The 15,630-nt window shown below is 43.4% G+C and overlaps 1 protein-coding gene across 1 annotated transcript in view; it reads left to right on the top strand.

Annotated features, from left to right (window-relative positions):
- Nucleotides 1–15,358, top strand: part of cdc73 (cell division cycle 73, Paf1/RNA polymerase II complex component, homolog (S. cerevisiae)) — a 37,368-nt gene extending 22,010 nt beyond the window's left edge. Inside the window, exons 11-17 of the mRNA XM_029624209.2 lie at nt 2,364–2,421; nt 4,910–4,945; nt 5,034–5,121; nt 8,087–8,248; nt 12,700–12,800; nt 13,031–13,172; nt 13,921–15,358. Coding sequence (XP_029480069.1) covers nt 2,364–2,421; nt 4,910–4,945; nt 5,034–5,121; nt 8,087–8,248; nt 12,700–12,800; nt 13,031–13,172; nt 13,921–13,957 — 624 coding nt within the window. The 3' untranslated portion in view covers nt 13,958–15,358. The remainder of the gene's footprint in view (nt 1–2,363; nt 2,422–4,909; nt 4,946–5,033; nt 5,122–8,086; nt 8,249–12,699; nt 12,801–13,030; nt 13,173–13,920) is intronic.
- The last annotated feature ends 272 nt before the right edge of the window (nt 15,359–15,630 follow it).

The raw sequence follows: 15,630 nt of genomic DNA, 5'->3' as shown, positions 1-15,630 counted from the left end.
ACAGAGCTTGTGAACTGGGTCCTAAGTCTTTGTATGGTGGATAGGCTTTCAATGGAAAAACAGCCTTTCAAAATAATAGTACTTCCTGGTTGAATTTTCCTCTGGTTTTCACCTGCCATATCAGTTCTGTTATACTCACAGACATTATTTTAACAGTTTTGGAAACTTTATTTTTTTCAATCCAAATCTACTAATTATATGCATATCCTATCTTCTGGGCCTGAGTAGCAGGCAGTTTAATTTGGGCACGCTTTTCATCCAAAATTCCTAAAGCTGCCCCCTACCCGGGTGAAGTTAGTCCCCGGCTACTATGAGCGCCGCCTCTGGGTGAGCTGTTATCAAACCAGTTGCCGTGATAATTTTGTTGTGCAATCAAACAATTGCATGGTATTTTTCCCACTGTAATAGCAACTGTTAATTGGAAACTGCAGATTAACAAGAATTTACGCTTTCTGCCCATATAAGACATGTCTTGGTCCCGGAAAGTTGTATATCCCGGCTGTTGTATATAACGTCATTCTAGTCACATTAGCGCACGTTAGCAACAACCATCCTGGTTTAGGGGTACCCATCCCGTAGAGGTTAATGCATGGAAACTTAAATCTGTTTTACCACATTTCTATCAGCATGTCACCTGTGCAACCAGAGGGGGGGGGGCTCTGGAACACCTTTACTCCACGCAAACAAAGCTCGCCCTCCATTTGGCAAATCTGACCATAATTCTATCCTTCTGATTCCTGCTTACAAGCAAAAATTAAAACAGGAAGCACCAGTGACTCGGGTCAATAAGAAAGTGGTCAGATGAAGCAGACGCTAAGCTGCAGGACTGTTTTGCCAGCACAGATTGGAATATGTTCCAGGATTTCTCAGACCGCATTGAGGAGTACACCACATCAGTTTTTGGCTTCATCAATAAGTGCATCGATGACGTTGTCCCCACAGTGACTGTACGTACATACCCCAACCAGAAGCCATGGATTACAGGCAACATCCTCACTGAGCTAAAGGTTCAGAGCTGCCGCTTTCAAGGAGCAGGACTCTAACCCAGAAGCTTATAAGAAATCCCGCTATGCCCTCCGATGAACCATCAAACAGGAAAAGCGTCAATACAGCACTAAGATCGAATTGTACTACACCGGCTCTGACGCTCGTCGGATGTGGCAGGGCTTGCAAACCATTAGACTGCAAAGGGAAGTACAGCCGAGAGCTGCCCAGTGACATGAGCCTACCAGACAAGCTAAATTACTTCTATTCTCGCTTCGAGGCAAAGAACACTGAAACATGCATGAGAGCACCAGCTGTTTCGGAAGACTGTGATCACTCTCTCTGCAGCCGATGTGAGTATGACCTTTTAAACAGGTCAACAATCACTAGGCCGCAGGGCCAGATGGATTACCAGGATGTGTAATGCGAGCATGTGCTGACCAGCTGGCAAGTGTCTGACATTTTCAACCTGTCTGAGTCTGTAATACCAACATGTTTTAAGCAGACCAACAGTGCCTGTGCCCAAGGACATTAGGGCAACCTGCCTAAATGACTACCAACCCGTAGCACTCACGTCTATAGCCGTGAAGTGCTTTGAAAGGCTGGGCATGGTTCACATCAACACCATTATCCTAGAAATCCTAGACTCACTCAAATTTGCATACCGCCCCAACAGATCCACAGATGCAATCTATATTGTACTCCACACTGCCCTTTTCTACACTAGTTGTATTTGGCGCATGTGACTAATACAATTTGATTTGATACATTCACCTCTGAAACTAAATAATGTACTTACATTTAGTAATTGTGCTCTGATTTGTCATCCTGAGGGTCCCAGAGATAAAATGTAGCATAGTTAGGCACATTTGGAAAAACTCCTGGCAGACTTGATACAAAATATTGTGCAGTAATGTAATTCTTCACTGGATCAGTCTGAAACTTTGCACACACTGCTGCCATCTGTTGGACAAAATCTATAGGACACCTAGACTCCTAACTGAAAGTATGGCCTTTTTCTTGCATTTCAAAGATAATGGATTAAAAAATAAAGAATGCATGTTTTTTTTGTTTTATCTTTTACCACATCTGTGTTATATTTTCCTACATTAATTTCAGATTTCCACAAACTTCAGTGTTTCCTTTTCAAATAGTATCAATAATATGCATATCCTTGCTTCAGGTCCTGAGCTACAGGTAGTTAGATTTGGATATGTTGCAAAAAAAACGGACTAGTTTTTGTTACACAATTAAATAACCATAACGAGGCTATATACAGGGGGTACCGGGACAGATTTCATGTTTATTTTATTTTCATGACGGTCTTTGCCTACTGTGCCAGCCCTAGCTGCAGCTTGACCAGTGTGTGTGTGTTTCAGGAGGGAGCGTCTGCCAGGAAGGCCCAGACACCAGCCCTGCAGCCCGTCCCCAGACCAGGTCTGTATCTAGCAGCACCAAAGTAGATCAAATGGAAACGACGTGTTTAAAGTAGAGACGGCTTTACAAGTCATTTTAAAACTCCTATATCAGTGGTCACCACCAACCCTGGTACAGAAAGTTAGTTTTGGTGCTGGGCTGGAATGAAACCCTGCACACCGTGTCATGCTGGACTCGTAACATGGTGTGTGATTCAAGGCCCTCTCTTTATTGGTTGAATGGAGAACGTTGTTAATGGGCTGGACTGCATGCCCTGTACTCTATGTTCCCTCTAAGCAGTAGCCTCCCCTGTGACTGCCTCGCAGAAGAAATATATCAGCCCACGGAGAGAAACATGAGTTTGAACTTCACTCAACTTTCTAGAGTAGTGGTCACAAACCGGTCGATTGCATTCCTAGTCGATAAAGCCGTTTAAAAAATGTTTGGTCACCGGCAGCTGCCTTGCGTGCCGGGTCGGCCAGCTGTTACTATTTGAGCCATTTAATGTCTGAAGGTACAACCGCAGCCTTCCCGGTGGGCCCAGAGAGCAAATCAATTGGCGGTGGCGGGCGGGGGGCATAGCCTAATACAGACAGAAGCATGTCTGTTCTACAAAATATTTTACTTTGAAATAAATGTTTGAGTGGATAATTATTTATATACTAATAGTTTGAAAATCATAATTGTGTCCAATGGGGTTAATGCAGATAGGCTTTAGCATGTGGTTTGTCCTTGTACATTTTCTAGCCACTGCTTAATCAGTTGGGATACAGGTGTTGATGCTTATTGCTAATATCACATCTGATCATTTAGACCATGGGTAGGCTATTTCCAGTATGTTAAAATAATGTAAACTTGTTTTACTGATGTTATTTGGCCCATTTCTGTTGGCTGGAAATTGTCAGCATAATTTTAATTAGAGTAGAATGTCCTTTATAAAAAGTCACCTGTCCTCCTACGTAAAAATGATCCCGGGTAAGGACCCCGGACCTGAACCCCTAAACAAGGGGACTGAAATTGGTCAAACTTGCAGTTTAATACATGTACAAAATTATCCTCTTTCCCTAAAAGCATGATGGTCATGACTTTCTTACATGAAAGGGGAGGTTAACTTGGGCCCCAGACAATCGATCTGAGATCAACATAAGTTTCAGTCTTAGGATTTATTTTGCTTTAACCGCTGTCTCTGCATACTCTTTTCAAAACCTTTCTTGGGACAACTGTCAATTGCTTCAAGGTCAGATCAGTGTTTGGCAGCTGTCATCGAGCGTCTGTCATTGTTTCCACCCAAATCATTTATCGGGGAAGTGCAGAGCGCACATGAGGTCCAAAGCTGGAGGTCACCGCTCAGGCCCTTGAATCGCAAGTTTGTTCTGTTATCCAGTTCTGACATTCGGCGTGGCTGTGTAGAGGAAAAGTCCCGTTCGGTGTGTGACATCCGTCCACGTTGTGAGCGATAGCCTGACAGCCAGAATGTGACACATTTTCAACCGCACCGCTGATGTAGATTAATAGATGAGCTCAGTTTGATAAAGTAGCAGATGTCACAGACACTGGTCAGGAGGAAGGAATGCTGAAATTCAGCTTTAAGGAACTCACCACACACAGTACACAGTAGTTTAAAAGGGTCGTTACTTTTTCTGGTCTGAAAACAGGACGGAATTCAATGTGACTGTACAGTCTAACAATCGGAAACATGTTGACTTGAGTGTTATGTACCTTTTTAATGACAACTTGACTTTGAATTTGACTTCTGAACCCCCACATTTCAATGCCTGTTTTGCTCTTTTTTTTTTGCATTAATGCAACAGTGTCATCTCTCCTGTCACAAAATATATTAATAATCAAGGCAACAACCAGCATAAATGTATCTCGGGCAGAATCAATGCTGTTTTGTCTGTTCTTGGTGGAAAAGAGATGCAAGCTTTTAAAACCTAAGTGAAAAATCTATTTTTGTAAGCCTCCGATGACACGCATGGCTCTGTTGGATGAGATCTGGGCCTATATTCAGAGTCTGAGTTGGAGCACTTATATAGGATCAGTTTTGCCTTTTCGGAGAATAATGAATTTAATTATATGAACAGTGGTGACCTGATCCTAGATCAGCACTCATAATCTGAGACTCTTTGTGAATACGGGCCCTTTAAAATAAACCATAGTAAGAGCTGCTTTGCTATAGTGAAATACAGGAAGTATACTAAAGCAGCTGCCCGCTACTCATTGTATCCAAGCCTCTAGACACATGGAGACAAATATCTATAGGTCGTGTCTCGGAACGAACAAGTGAAACTGAAATCGGTAAACGGAACAGCAGTACGTTGGTTTGATAATACGGGTCTTCAGTAAGCCAACTCATTAAGTTTTTTAACATTTTTTTTTTTTTTAGAAATTGGATCACTAAAACAGTGCATTGACTTTACCTGGTCTATGGCTTTCTGTTGAAAGCTGAATAGAAGCCAGAGCTGTGGCCTCTTAACACGTTTCATATGTTGTCTCCTTCTCCCTGCAGTTTCCCAAGCCAGACCCCCACCAAATCAAAAGAAGGGTAAGTACTGCTGTGTGTGTGTGTGTGTGTGTGTGTGTGTGATGGGAATATATGAACTAATGCATATTGTGGTCCTGTTTCATTGCAGGCTCTAGGACTCCCATCGTCATCATCCCAGCGGCCACCACGTCCCTCATCACCATGCTCAATGCCAAGGACCTCCTGCAGGACCTCAAGTAAGTATTGTGTGTGTCTACAGGGAAAAAACGTTGATAAATCCTTTGTGTTCAACCCTGGTAAGTCATCGTCATCAATACACGTACAGTATTTATGCCACTATGTGGTGCTGGGTGTTGGTAATTATCAATCATTTTAATTGTCTTCTGCTTTGTACAAATACATTGAGTATAAAGTGCTAAATAGGAAGCAGGTGTTTGACTGAGCCAAACCCCTATCCGTTGAAATGTGCACAAGCATTTGTCTATGTGGTAAAAGTGTAAGGTACATGACATTTAAGTCTAGTTTTATCCAAGAAAAATACACATTCTTGTTTGATTAATAACAGTACTTCACGACTGAGGCTTAAACAATGAAAACCCTCTGCAATGCCATTGTTCGCCACCTCCACGCCTCACGAAGGTGAAATACACCGGCGTGTTCATTGAAGGTGCGTACACACACACACACACACACACACAGACGCACATGAGTGGAGTAATTGCTATTTTGCAGTTTAATTGGCGTCATAAATCACTGGACGTCATAAGATGGCGGTGGCTCCGGCTGTGTGGATGAGCAGCATGGAGGTAGAGCTATAACCAGGGAGAGCCCTGATGGCAGAACACAGGGTCTAACTACCACCCCCTGCTCTGTGAATACATGACAGCTCTTTATTAACGCCCCCTGCTCTGTGAATACATGACAGCTCTTTATTAACGCCCCCTGCTCTGTGAATACATGACAGCTCTTTATTAACGCCCCCTGCTCTGTGAATACATGACAGCTCTTTATTAACGCCCCCTGCTCTGTGAATACATGACAGCTCTTTATTAATGCCCCCTGCTCTGTGAATACATGACAGCTCTTTATTAACGCCCCCTGCTCTGTGAATACATGACAGCTCTTTATTAACGCCCCCTGCTCTGTGAATACATGACAGCTCTTTATTAATGCCCCCTGCTCTGTGAATACATGACAGCTCTTTATTAATGCCCCCTGCTCTGTGAACACATGACAGCTCTTTATTAACGCCCCCTGCTCTGTGAATACATGACAGCTCTTTATTATCGCCCCCTGCTCTGTGAATACATGACAGCTCTTTATTATCGCCCCCTGCTCTGTGAATACATGACAGCTCTTTATTAATTCCCCCTGCTCTGTGAATACATGACAGCTCTTTATTAACGCCCCCTGCTCTGTGAATACATGACAGCTCTTTATTAACGCCCCCTGCTCTGTGAATACATGACAGCTCTTTATTATCGCCCCCTGCTCTGTGAATACATGACAGCTCTTTATTAATGCCCCCTGCTCTGTGAATACATGACAGCTCTTTATTAACGCCCCCTGCTCTGTGAATACATGACAGCTCTTTATTAACGCCCCCTGCTCTGTGAATACATGACAGGTCTTTATTAACGCCCCTGCTCTGTGAATACATGACAGCTCTTTATTAACGCCCCTGCTCTGTGAATACATGACAGCTCTTTATTAATGCCCCCTGCTCTGTGAATACATGACAGCTCTTTATTAACGCCCCTGCTCTGTGAATACATGACAGCTCTTTATTATCGCCCCCCCCTGCTCTGTGAATACATGACAGCTCTTTATTATCGCCCCTGCTCTGTGAATACATGACAGCTCTTTATTAATGCCCCCTGCTCTGTGAATACATGACAGCTCTTTATTAATGCCCCCTGCTCTGTGAATACATGACAGCTCTTTATTAACGCCCCCTGCTCTGTGAATACATGACAGCTCTTTATTATCGCCCCCTGCTCTGTGAATACATGACAGCTCTTTATTAATGCCCCCTGCTCTGTGAATACATGACAGCTCTTTATTAACGCCCCCTTCTCTGTGAATACACGACAGCTCTTTATTAACGCCCCCTGCTCTGCGAATACATGACAGCTCTTTATTATCGCCCCCTGCTCTGTGAATACATGACAGCTCTTTATTAACGCCCCCTGCTCTGTGAATACATGACAGCTCTTTATTAACGCCCCCTGCTCTGTGAATACATGACAGCTCTTTATTAATGCCCCCTGCTCTGCGAATACATGACAGCTCCTTCTAAATATTGCTACCATAGCTGCACATAGCTGTTGGCTCCTAAGCCAGCCTGTTGCCTGAGGTCATAGTGTCCGGTTACATTTAAAAACAGGGTGTTTTAATAGGGGTCGGGAATTACTTTTGGTAAAAGAAAATGAGTGCTTATTATTGGCCTTTATCGTCAAAGAGAATAAACATAATTAGGTCAAGAAACTGGTTCTCCAATACTGCCCTACAAAACGAAAGAGCGGGAGCTGCCCATTTGGTCAAATTACTTACTGACATTTTTTATACGTTAACTACTAGGGCTGCGAATTGCCAGGGACCTCACGATACACCTCGTTTTGTGTATGGAGAGGCTAGCAGTTGCTAAGTTTCAAAACAGACAAAAAACTAAACCCTATGGGGGATGTCTTTTTAGTGTGACTGGGAGAAGATGGGACTTGTTTTTTTGTAGTTAGCGTACTAGGGAGACAATGGAGGGCTTTGAAGGCAGAGGCTGGAACGAATGACGGCCAAGTGGAAACCATTCAGACTGGGCTAAAAAATAAAAATCTGTGCTGGAAATGAATAAGACTTCATTACTTAGTAACTTGATCTTATCACACCCAAGTTGTCAACATTTGTCCTCTTGGGACCACTACTACCAATTATTCATATGTATAAAATAAATTCCAAAAACCAACCTCATTAGATTTATAATGCCTTTGAGATTTGCATATATCCATAAAGCTATAAGTCACCTTCATCGTCCCAAAAAAACGTATTTTTAGCTTTGCCCCCCTTTCTGAAGAACAGTTGATAACCGTAATGCGTCAGTGATAAAAATTCTCAGGAATCCATAATTCCTGTTTTCTGACATCCTCTCATACTGAATTGATATTAACCAACATATATTTTTTTCCCTGCTCTCCTGCCGTCTGTCAGGTTTGTGACGTCAGAGGAGAAGAAGAAGCAGGGCATCCAGCGGGACAACGAGGTGCTTCTCCAGAGACGTAAGGACCAGATTCAGCCCGGGGGGGCAACGCTCAGCGTCACCGTGCCCTACAGGGTTATCGACCAGCCCCTCAAACTAGCACCGCAGGACTGGTGAGTCACCACCACCAGACATGATCATTTGTCATCTTCCATATATATATATGTTCCACTCTGTATCGTCACCAGGACATGATGGCCAAGTGGAAACCATTCAGACTGGGCTAAAAATAAAATCTGTGAGCACCACACAAATGTAGGAGCACCAGAAAAATACATGTTTCTAGTTGATTGATATATTGCCTACTTTGGGCCTATATGAATCATACTTAGTTTTGAAGCACATATTTTGAAGAAGGTATCCATTTTACTTTTACTTTCTGTGCCATACCCACCAAATGTTTGCATATACTGGTAATGATACCAGGTTGTTAGTAGTGTTGCACGATTTGAGCAAAAAATCTAATTGCAATTTTTCTACCAAATATTGCTATTTGACTTGTGAACTGTTTGAGTCATAGAATAATCATTATATTTCAATGGTTGGTATTTGGCATGACAAGAAATGGAAAAAGCCAGGTAGGAGTTATGTCAGGGTAGGAACCAAAGTGTTGGTCAGTGTTTCCCAGGGGACCCTAATCACATTTGAATAAAAGATTCAGAACTGCCGTTGCACGAACATGCTCATCTACACCACTGGTACCAACCTGTATTAGAGCTAACGTTTGCTTTGCCCTAGCTAAATGGCATTTAGTTAGCGATTTAACATTATTTTAGGCACATACCAGCTTCCTTTAACTAACCTGGGTTTTGCATAGAGCAAGATCCACAAACTAATACTATAATCGAGAACATGTGGACTTATATTTAGAAGCAACGTGGAAAGCAGCATCGTTTTTGTTTTTGGAAGAATATGTTGAGTGCATGAATTCGACAGCATGCTGAGAAAATAAACAGCATGGACGAGCTGTGTGCTGTGCTGCTTGAGGGACTTGGTGTCTTGTGGTCCGGGAACTGGAAGCAAGCGGCCGCGGTAGACAGCCCGTCTTGTTTGAATACCCGTGCACTGGGAGTCTAAAACCTAAGGCCCCTGGGCCAGATGTGGCCTGTGCCAATTTTAATGCGACCCATGGTTGTCTTAGTCCCCCAAAAATCAAAAGTACTGCAGTGCATCTCCTCCTCGTGGACTGCACCAGATTTGCCTGTTCTTGCTGTGAGATGTTTATTTTATTTATTTATTTCACCTTTATTTAACCAGGTAAGCAAGTTGAGAACAAGTTCTCATTTACAATTGCGACCTGGCCAAGATAAAGCAAAGCAGTTCGACACATACAACGACACAGAGTTACACATGGAGTAAAACAAACATACAGTCAATAATACAGTAAAAAAAACAAGTCTATATACAATGTGAGCAAATTAGGTGAGAAGGGAGGTAAAGGCAAAAAAGGCCATGGTGGCAAAGTAAATACAATATAGCAAGTAAAACACTGGAATGGTAGTTTTGCAATGGAAGAATGTGCAAAGTAGAAATAAAAATAATGGGGTGCAAAGGAGCAAAATAAATAAATAAATTAAATACAGTTGGGAAAGAGGTAGTTGTTTGGGCTATGTACAGGTGCAGTAATCTGTAAGATGCTCTGACAGTTGGTGCTTAAAGCTCTTGAGGGAGATAAGTGTTTCCAATTTAAGAGATTTTTGTAGTTCGTTCCAGTCATTGGCAGCAGAGAACTGGAAGGAGAGGCGGCCAAAGAAAGAATTGGTTTTGGGGGTGACTAGAGAGATATACCTGCTGGAGCGTGTGCTACAGGTGGGAGATGCTATGGTGACCAGCGAGCTGAGATAAGGGGGGACTTTACCTAGCAGGGTCTTGTAGATGACATGGAGCCAGTGGGTTTGGCGACGAGTATGAAGCGAGGGCCAGCCAACGAGAGCGTACAGGTCGCAATGGTGGGTAGTATATGGGGCTTTGGTGACAAAACGGATTGCACTGTGATAGACTGCATCCAATTTGTTGAGTAGGGTATTGGAGGCTATTTTGTAAATGACATCGCCAAAGTCGAGGATTGGTAGGATGGTCAATTTTACAAGGGTATGTTTGGCAGCATGAGTGAAGGATGCTTTGTTGCGAAATAGGAAGCCAATTCTAGATTTAACTTTGGATTGGAGATGTTTGATATGGGTCTGGAAGGAGAGTTTACAGTCTAACCAGACACCTAAGTATTTGTAGTTGTCCACGTATTCAGAGTCAGAGCCGTCAAGTCAGAGCCGTCCAGAGTAGTGATGTTGGACAGGCGGGTAGGTGCAGGTAGCGATCGGTTGAAGAGCATGCATTTAGTTTTACTTGTATTTAAGAGCAATTGGAGGCCACGGAAGGAGAGTTGTATGGCATTGAAGCTTGCCTGGAGGGTTGTTAACACAGTGTCCAAAGAAGGGCCGGAAGTATACAGAATGGTGTCGTCTGCGTAGAGGTGGATCAGACTCACCAGCAGCAAGAGCGACCTCATTGATGTATACAGAGAAGAGAGTCGGTCCAAGAATTGAACCCTGTGGCACCCCCATAGAGACTGCCAGAGGTCCGGACAGCAGACCCTCCGATTTGACACACTGAACTCTATCAGAGAAGTAGTTGGTGAACCAGGCGAGGCAATCATTTGAGAAACCAAGGCTGTCGAGTCTGCCGATGTTACCCCACTCTTCCACCAAGACACCTGCAAGTTCCCGGACATTTCTGGGGGGAATGGCCCTAGCCCTCACCCTCCGATCCAGCAGGTCCCAGATGTGCTCAATGGCATTGATCTGGGCTCTTTGCTGGCCATGGCAGAACACTGACATTCCTGTCTTGCAGGAAATCACGCACAGAACGATCAGTATGGCTGGTGACATTGTCATGCTGGAGGGTCATGTCAGGATGAGCCTGCATGAAGGGTACCACATGAGAGAGGAGGATGTCTTCCCTGTGACGCACAGTGTTGAGATTGCCTGCAATGACAAGCTCAGTCCGATGATGCTGTGACACACCGCCACAGACCGCGACGGACCCTCCACTTCCAAATCAGTGGATTTCTGCCCATAGGCGACGTTGTTGCCGGTGATGTCTGGTGAGGACCTGCCTTACAACAGGCCAACAAGCCCTCAGTCCAACATCTCTCAGCCTATTGCGGACAGTTTGAGCACTGATGGAGGGATTGTACGTTCCTGGTGTGACTCGGACAGTGGTTGCCATCCTGTACCTGTTCCGCAGGTGTGATGTTCGGATGTACCGATCCTGTGCAGGTGTTACGTGTGGTCGGCCACTGCGAGGACGTTCAGCTGTCTGTCCTGTCTCCCTGTAGCGCTGTCTTAGCCGTCTCATAGTACGGACATTGCAATTTATTGCCCTGGCCACATCTGCAGTCCTCATGCCTCCTTGCAGCATGCCTAAGGCACGTTCACACAGATGAGCAGGGACCTTGGGCATCTTTCTTTTGGTGTTTTTCAGAGTCTGTAGAAAGGTCTCTTTAGTGTCCTACTTTCTCATAACTGTGACCTTAATTGCCTACCGTCTGTAAGCTGTTAGTCGTATTAATGACCGTTCCACATGTGCATGTTCATTAATTGTTTATGGTTAATTGAACAAGCATGGGAAACAGTGTTTAAACCCTTTTACAATGATCTGTGAAGTTAATTCGATTTTTATGAATTATCTTTGAAAGACGGTCCTGAAAAGGGAGTTTATATGATCGACAGTACCTGACAATATTGTTGTAATTTTTGGCTGTACATGAAAGTACCCTACATCCACATACTGCTACACCACTTTAGCAACCAGCCCCTCAAAAGTTTACAAATGACTATCTAAATCTGGCTTACAATGCGTACTGCATTTTATTGGACTATACACATTCAGTACAGTGACATGTTGTATTATTTGTCTATTGGGTTTGTTTTATAATTAAGCAATAAGGCCCGAAGAGGTGTGGTATATGGCCAATATACCACGGCTAAGGGCTTTTCTTATGCACGATGCAACGCAGAGTGCCTGGACATGGCCCTTAGCCGTGGTATATTGGCCATATATTACACCTCCCCGGGCCTTATTGACTAAATATAACCTAGAGGTGCCTTATTGCTATAATAAACTGGATACCAATGTAATTAGAGCAGTAAATATAAATGTTTTTTTCATGCCCATGGTATACGGTCTGATATACCATGGCTGTCAGCCGATCAGTATTCAGGGCTCAAACCACAGTTTAATTTTAGTTTAAAATGTGTTTTACTTCGCATGTCTGAATTGGATACGTTTTTAGTTTGTTTTGCATATTTCAACTCTCTCCGAGTCGCCTTTTTGGAGAGTTGGGTCATGGCCAGGGTCTGCCGTTACCAACTACGACCCTGGAGCAATTATGGTTTAAGTGCCTTGCTCGAGCCCATCGACAGATTTTTCACCTAGTCTGCTCGGGGCTGCGAACCTGCAACCTTGCGGTCACTGGCTGTCCACCGCCCATGAAAAATTCACCCGCAATCTGCAATCAGAATGTCTGCCAGGGCTAGAAAGTTGATATTGACTTTGTGTTGTGCAGGGATCGTGTGGTGGCTGTGTTTGTGCAGGGCCCTGCCTGGCAGTTCAAAGGTTGGCCTTGGCTGTTGCCTGACGGATCTCCTGTGGACATTTTTGCTAAAAGTAAGATTCCTCCCATTTCTCTTGCTGTTATACACATGGGTAGCATTTTTGACAAGGTAATTGAATTTCTTGTTGCAGGTAACTACTGGTTCTTTGGCTCCTAACCTGTTATACCTGTTCAATGAATTGGATTTAGGTTAATGCATATTTGCAAGCTAACCTGTACAACCCAAGTCTCCACTAGTATTGGTCCTACCTAATCAACTGTGTGTGGTTTTGGTCGCCTGCAGTAAGAGCCTTTCATCTGAAGTATGACGAGCAGAAGATGGATCCCAACGTTCAGAAGTGGGATGTCACCGTGTTGGAGCTGAGCCACCACAAGCGCCATCTCGACCGGCCCATGTTTCTGAAGTTCTGGGAGACCCTCGACAGGTGTGTTCTTGAAAGCACATTTGTGCACATGTATCCTCGTGACACAATGGGGTTGATATTAAACCCACCTCTGTCATGTACCCTCCGCTCCCTCTAATCTGGGATGTATTTTCAATAAAATGTCTGGGGAAAATTATTAAAGAGGGGAAAAAGTGGAAGATTTCTGTGTAGATGGGTTATTGTAAATGTTAGCACTCGTATACATGGAGCTAAATAATCTCTGTAAATGTTAGCACTCATGTACATGGAGCTAAATAATCTCTGTAAATGTTAGCACTCATGTACATGGAGCTAAATAATCTCTGTAAATGTTAGCACTCGTACACATGGAGCTAAATAATCTCTGTAAATGTTAGCACTCATGTACATGGAGCTAAATAATCTCTGTAAATGTTAGCACTCATGTACATGGAGCTAAATAATCTCTGTAAATGTTAGCACTCGTACACATGGAGCTAAATAATCTCTGTAAATGTTAGCACTCGTACACATGGAGCTAAATAATCTCTGTAAATGTTAGCACTCGTACACATGGAGCTAAATAATCTCTGTAAATGTTAGCACTCGTATACATGGAGCTAAATAATCTCTGTAAATGTTAGCACTCGTACACATGGAGCTAAATAATCTCTGTATATGTTCTCTGGCGTTAGACACAGTTGGGATGTACAGTATATTTGAATAAGATGACATTGTAGAATGCATGAGCTCCTACTGACCAGGTGTTCTCGTCCTGTTCCACCTACAGATACATGGTGAAACACAAGTCCCACCTGAGGTTCTGAGCCTGGACCGTGGCCTCCTTCCTCCACAGGTCCCGTCAAGGCATTTATAAACCCCCTGCCGCAAACCTAGCCCCCCCTTCCTCCTCCCTGCCAGGACTACCTCTAGAAGAGACTGGGTATCCTACTAGCACTTTGGGCTCCAAGAAAAAGCCCCCGTGTTCAGATAGTCCTTCAGGAAAATACCTTCTACCTGGTCTCCATAGTTACAAGCAGCAGATGCAGTATGTTTCTCTGGACATGGGGAGGGGAAGTTGGAGCTTCCAATGTTTTTTCAAGTTCTAATGTAAAAATTAAAAACAACTATATCAAAACTATTTTCTAACATCAGAGCATCTTACTGTGGAGACCGAGGTTGAAGAGCGCGAGATGGAGAGAGAGTGGACGAGGGGGGGGATGGATAGATGGAGGTGAGAAAGAAACCTCTTCTCCTACTATTTCCTTTGTGAAATGAATCCTGTACATTCCATGTGAAACATGAGCTGGCTAAGAAGCCCTTCGGAAAATCTGGGTGGTGCAAATTAAAATCATCGCTAACCGTAAAGGATATGAGACCTCTGTCAGATTCATATCCCTATTTTTATTTTCTAAAAGGACCCCCCCCCCAAGCTGCCTCTCAAATGGCACCCTACTCCATATACAGCACACTACTTTGTCTACCCAGTGTCTAAACACAGGGCCCCAGTCAAAGGTAGTGCACTATGAATGGAATATGGTGCCATTTGTGACGGAAACCCAGTTTGACAAAGTGTAGGTAGGCAGCCCATAGAGAATTATAGAGGGGCTCTCTTTGTTTCTGTTGTTATGGTGTCAAAGTGCACAGGCAGCGCCATTGATGCCATCTCCATTTTTGAAGTCGTCAATTTTCTTATTCTACTACTTCTGAGTTGGGAAACAAAGGGTACACAGTGTCACCTGGAGTGTGGTGTTTGAATAAGGCGAAGGTTGATTTACTGCCACCTGCAGTTATGGAATGTTTGCTCACCAGCTAAATAAATTTGCTGATCCCTTCTGGTGACCTGGATGGATTTTGCAATCCTTAAGACATAGGAAGTCCCACCAAGTTGACTACTTGAAAATGGTGGAGGTCCTCAATGGCTCTTCTTATGGGCACTATGATGCAGCCCTGAAGCATCTGAATGATGTCCCATGCGATCCAAATGTATATATGATATAAGAGCCAAACTTTCCGAAAACAGACTTCAAAGAAAATCAAAAAAAGCTATTCTCTTATTGATGCATATCAAAGATCTTTATGATTCAGTGGGATTGATGTGTCAATTCCAGCCTTGGCTCAAAAGTTTTTTTTTTTTTTTTTTTGTGCTGTGCAAATGAAAGGAATGATGGCGAACATTGTGTTATGTTCACAGTGCAAATAGATCATAAAGCTGGTAGAGGAACGTCTCGATTGTGTTGCTGTTTACTTCTACCTTTACCATGCAGAGATGGGTTTTTCCTGCCCACATGATCTGAACCCCACTAGGGCCCATTTTTGTCCTGGCTACATATAGTTATGAAAACTGAACTTAACACAATAGAGTAGTAACATTATAATAGTACCTGTCTTACTGACATTTACTGTTGGTAAATGGAACAGTGGCTTTGAAGAATAGTCTTAAGTTTATTAAAAATGGGTGTGTAATCAGCTAGCTTTGTAAAATAAAATACCTCAGCAT

This window comes from Oncorhynchus nerka, linkage group LG20, assembly GCF_034236695.1.
Source record: "Oncorhynchus nerka isolate Pitt River linkage group LG20, Oner_Uvic_2.0, whole genome shotgun sequence".
NCBI lineage: Eukaryota > Metazoa > Chordata > Actinopteri > Salmoniformes > Salmonidae > Oncorhynchus > Oncorhynchus nerka.
This window is presented reverse-complemented; position numbering and strand designations above follow the sequence as displayed.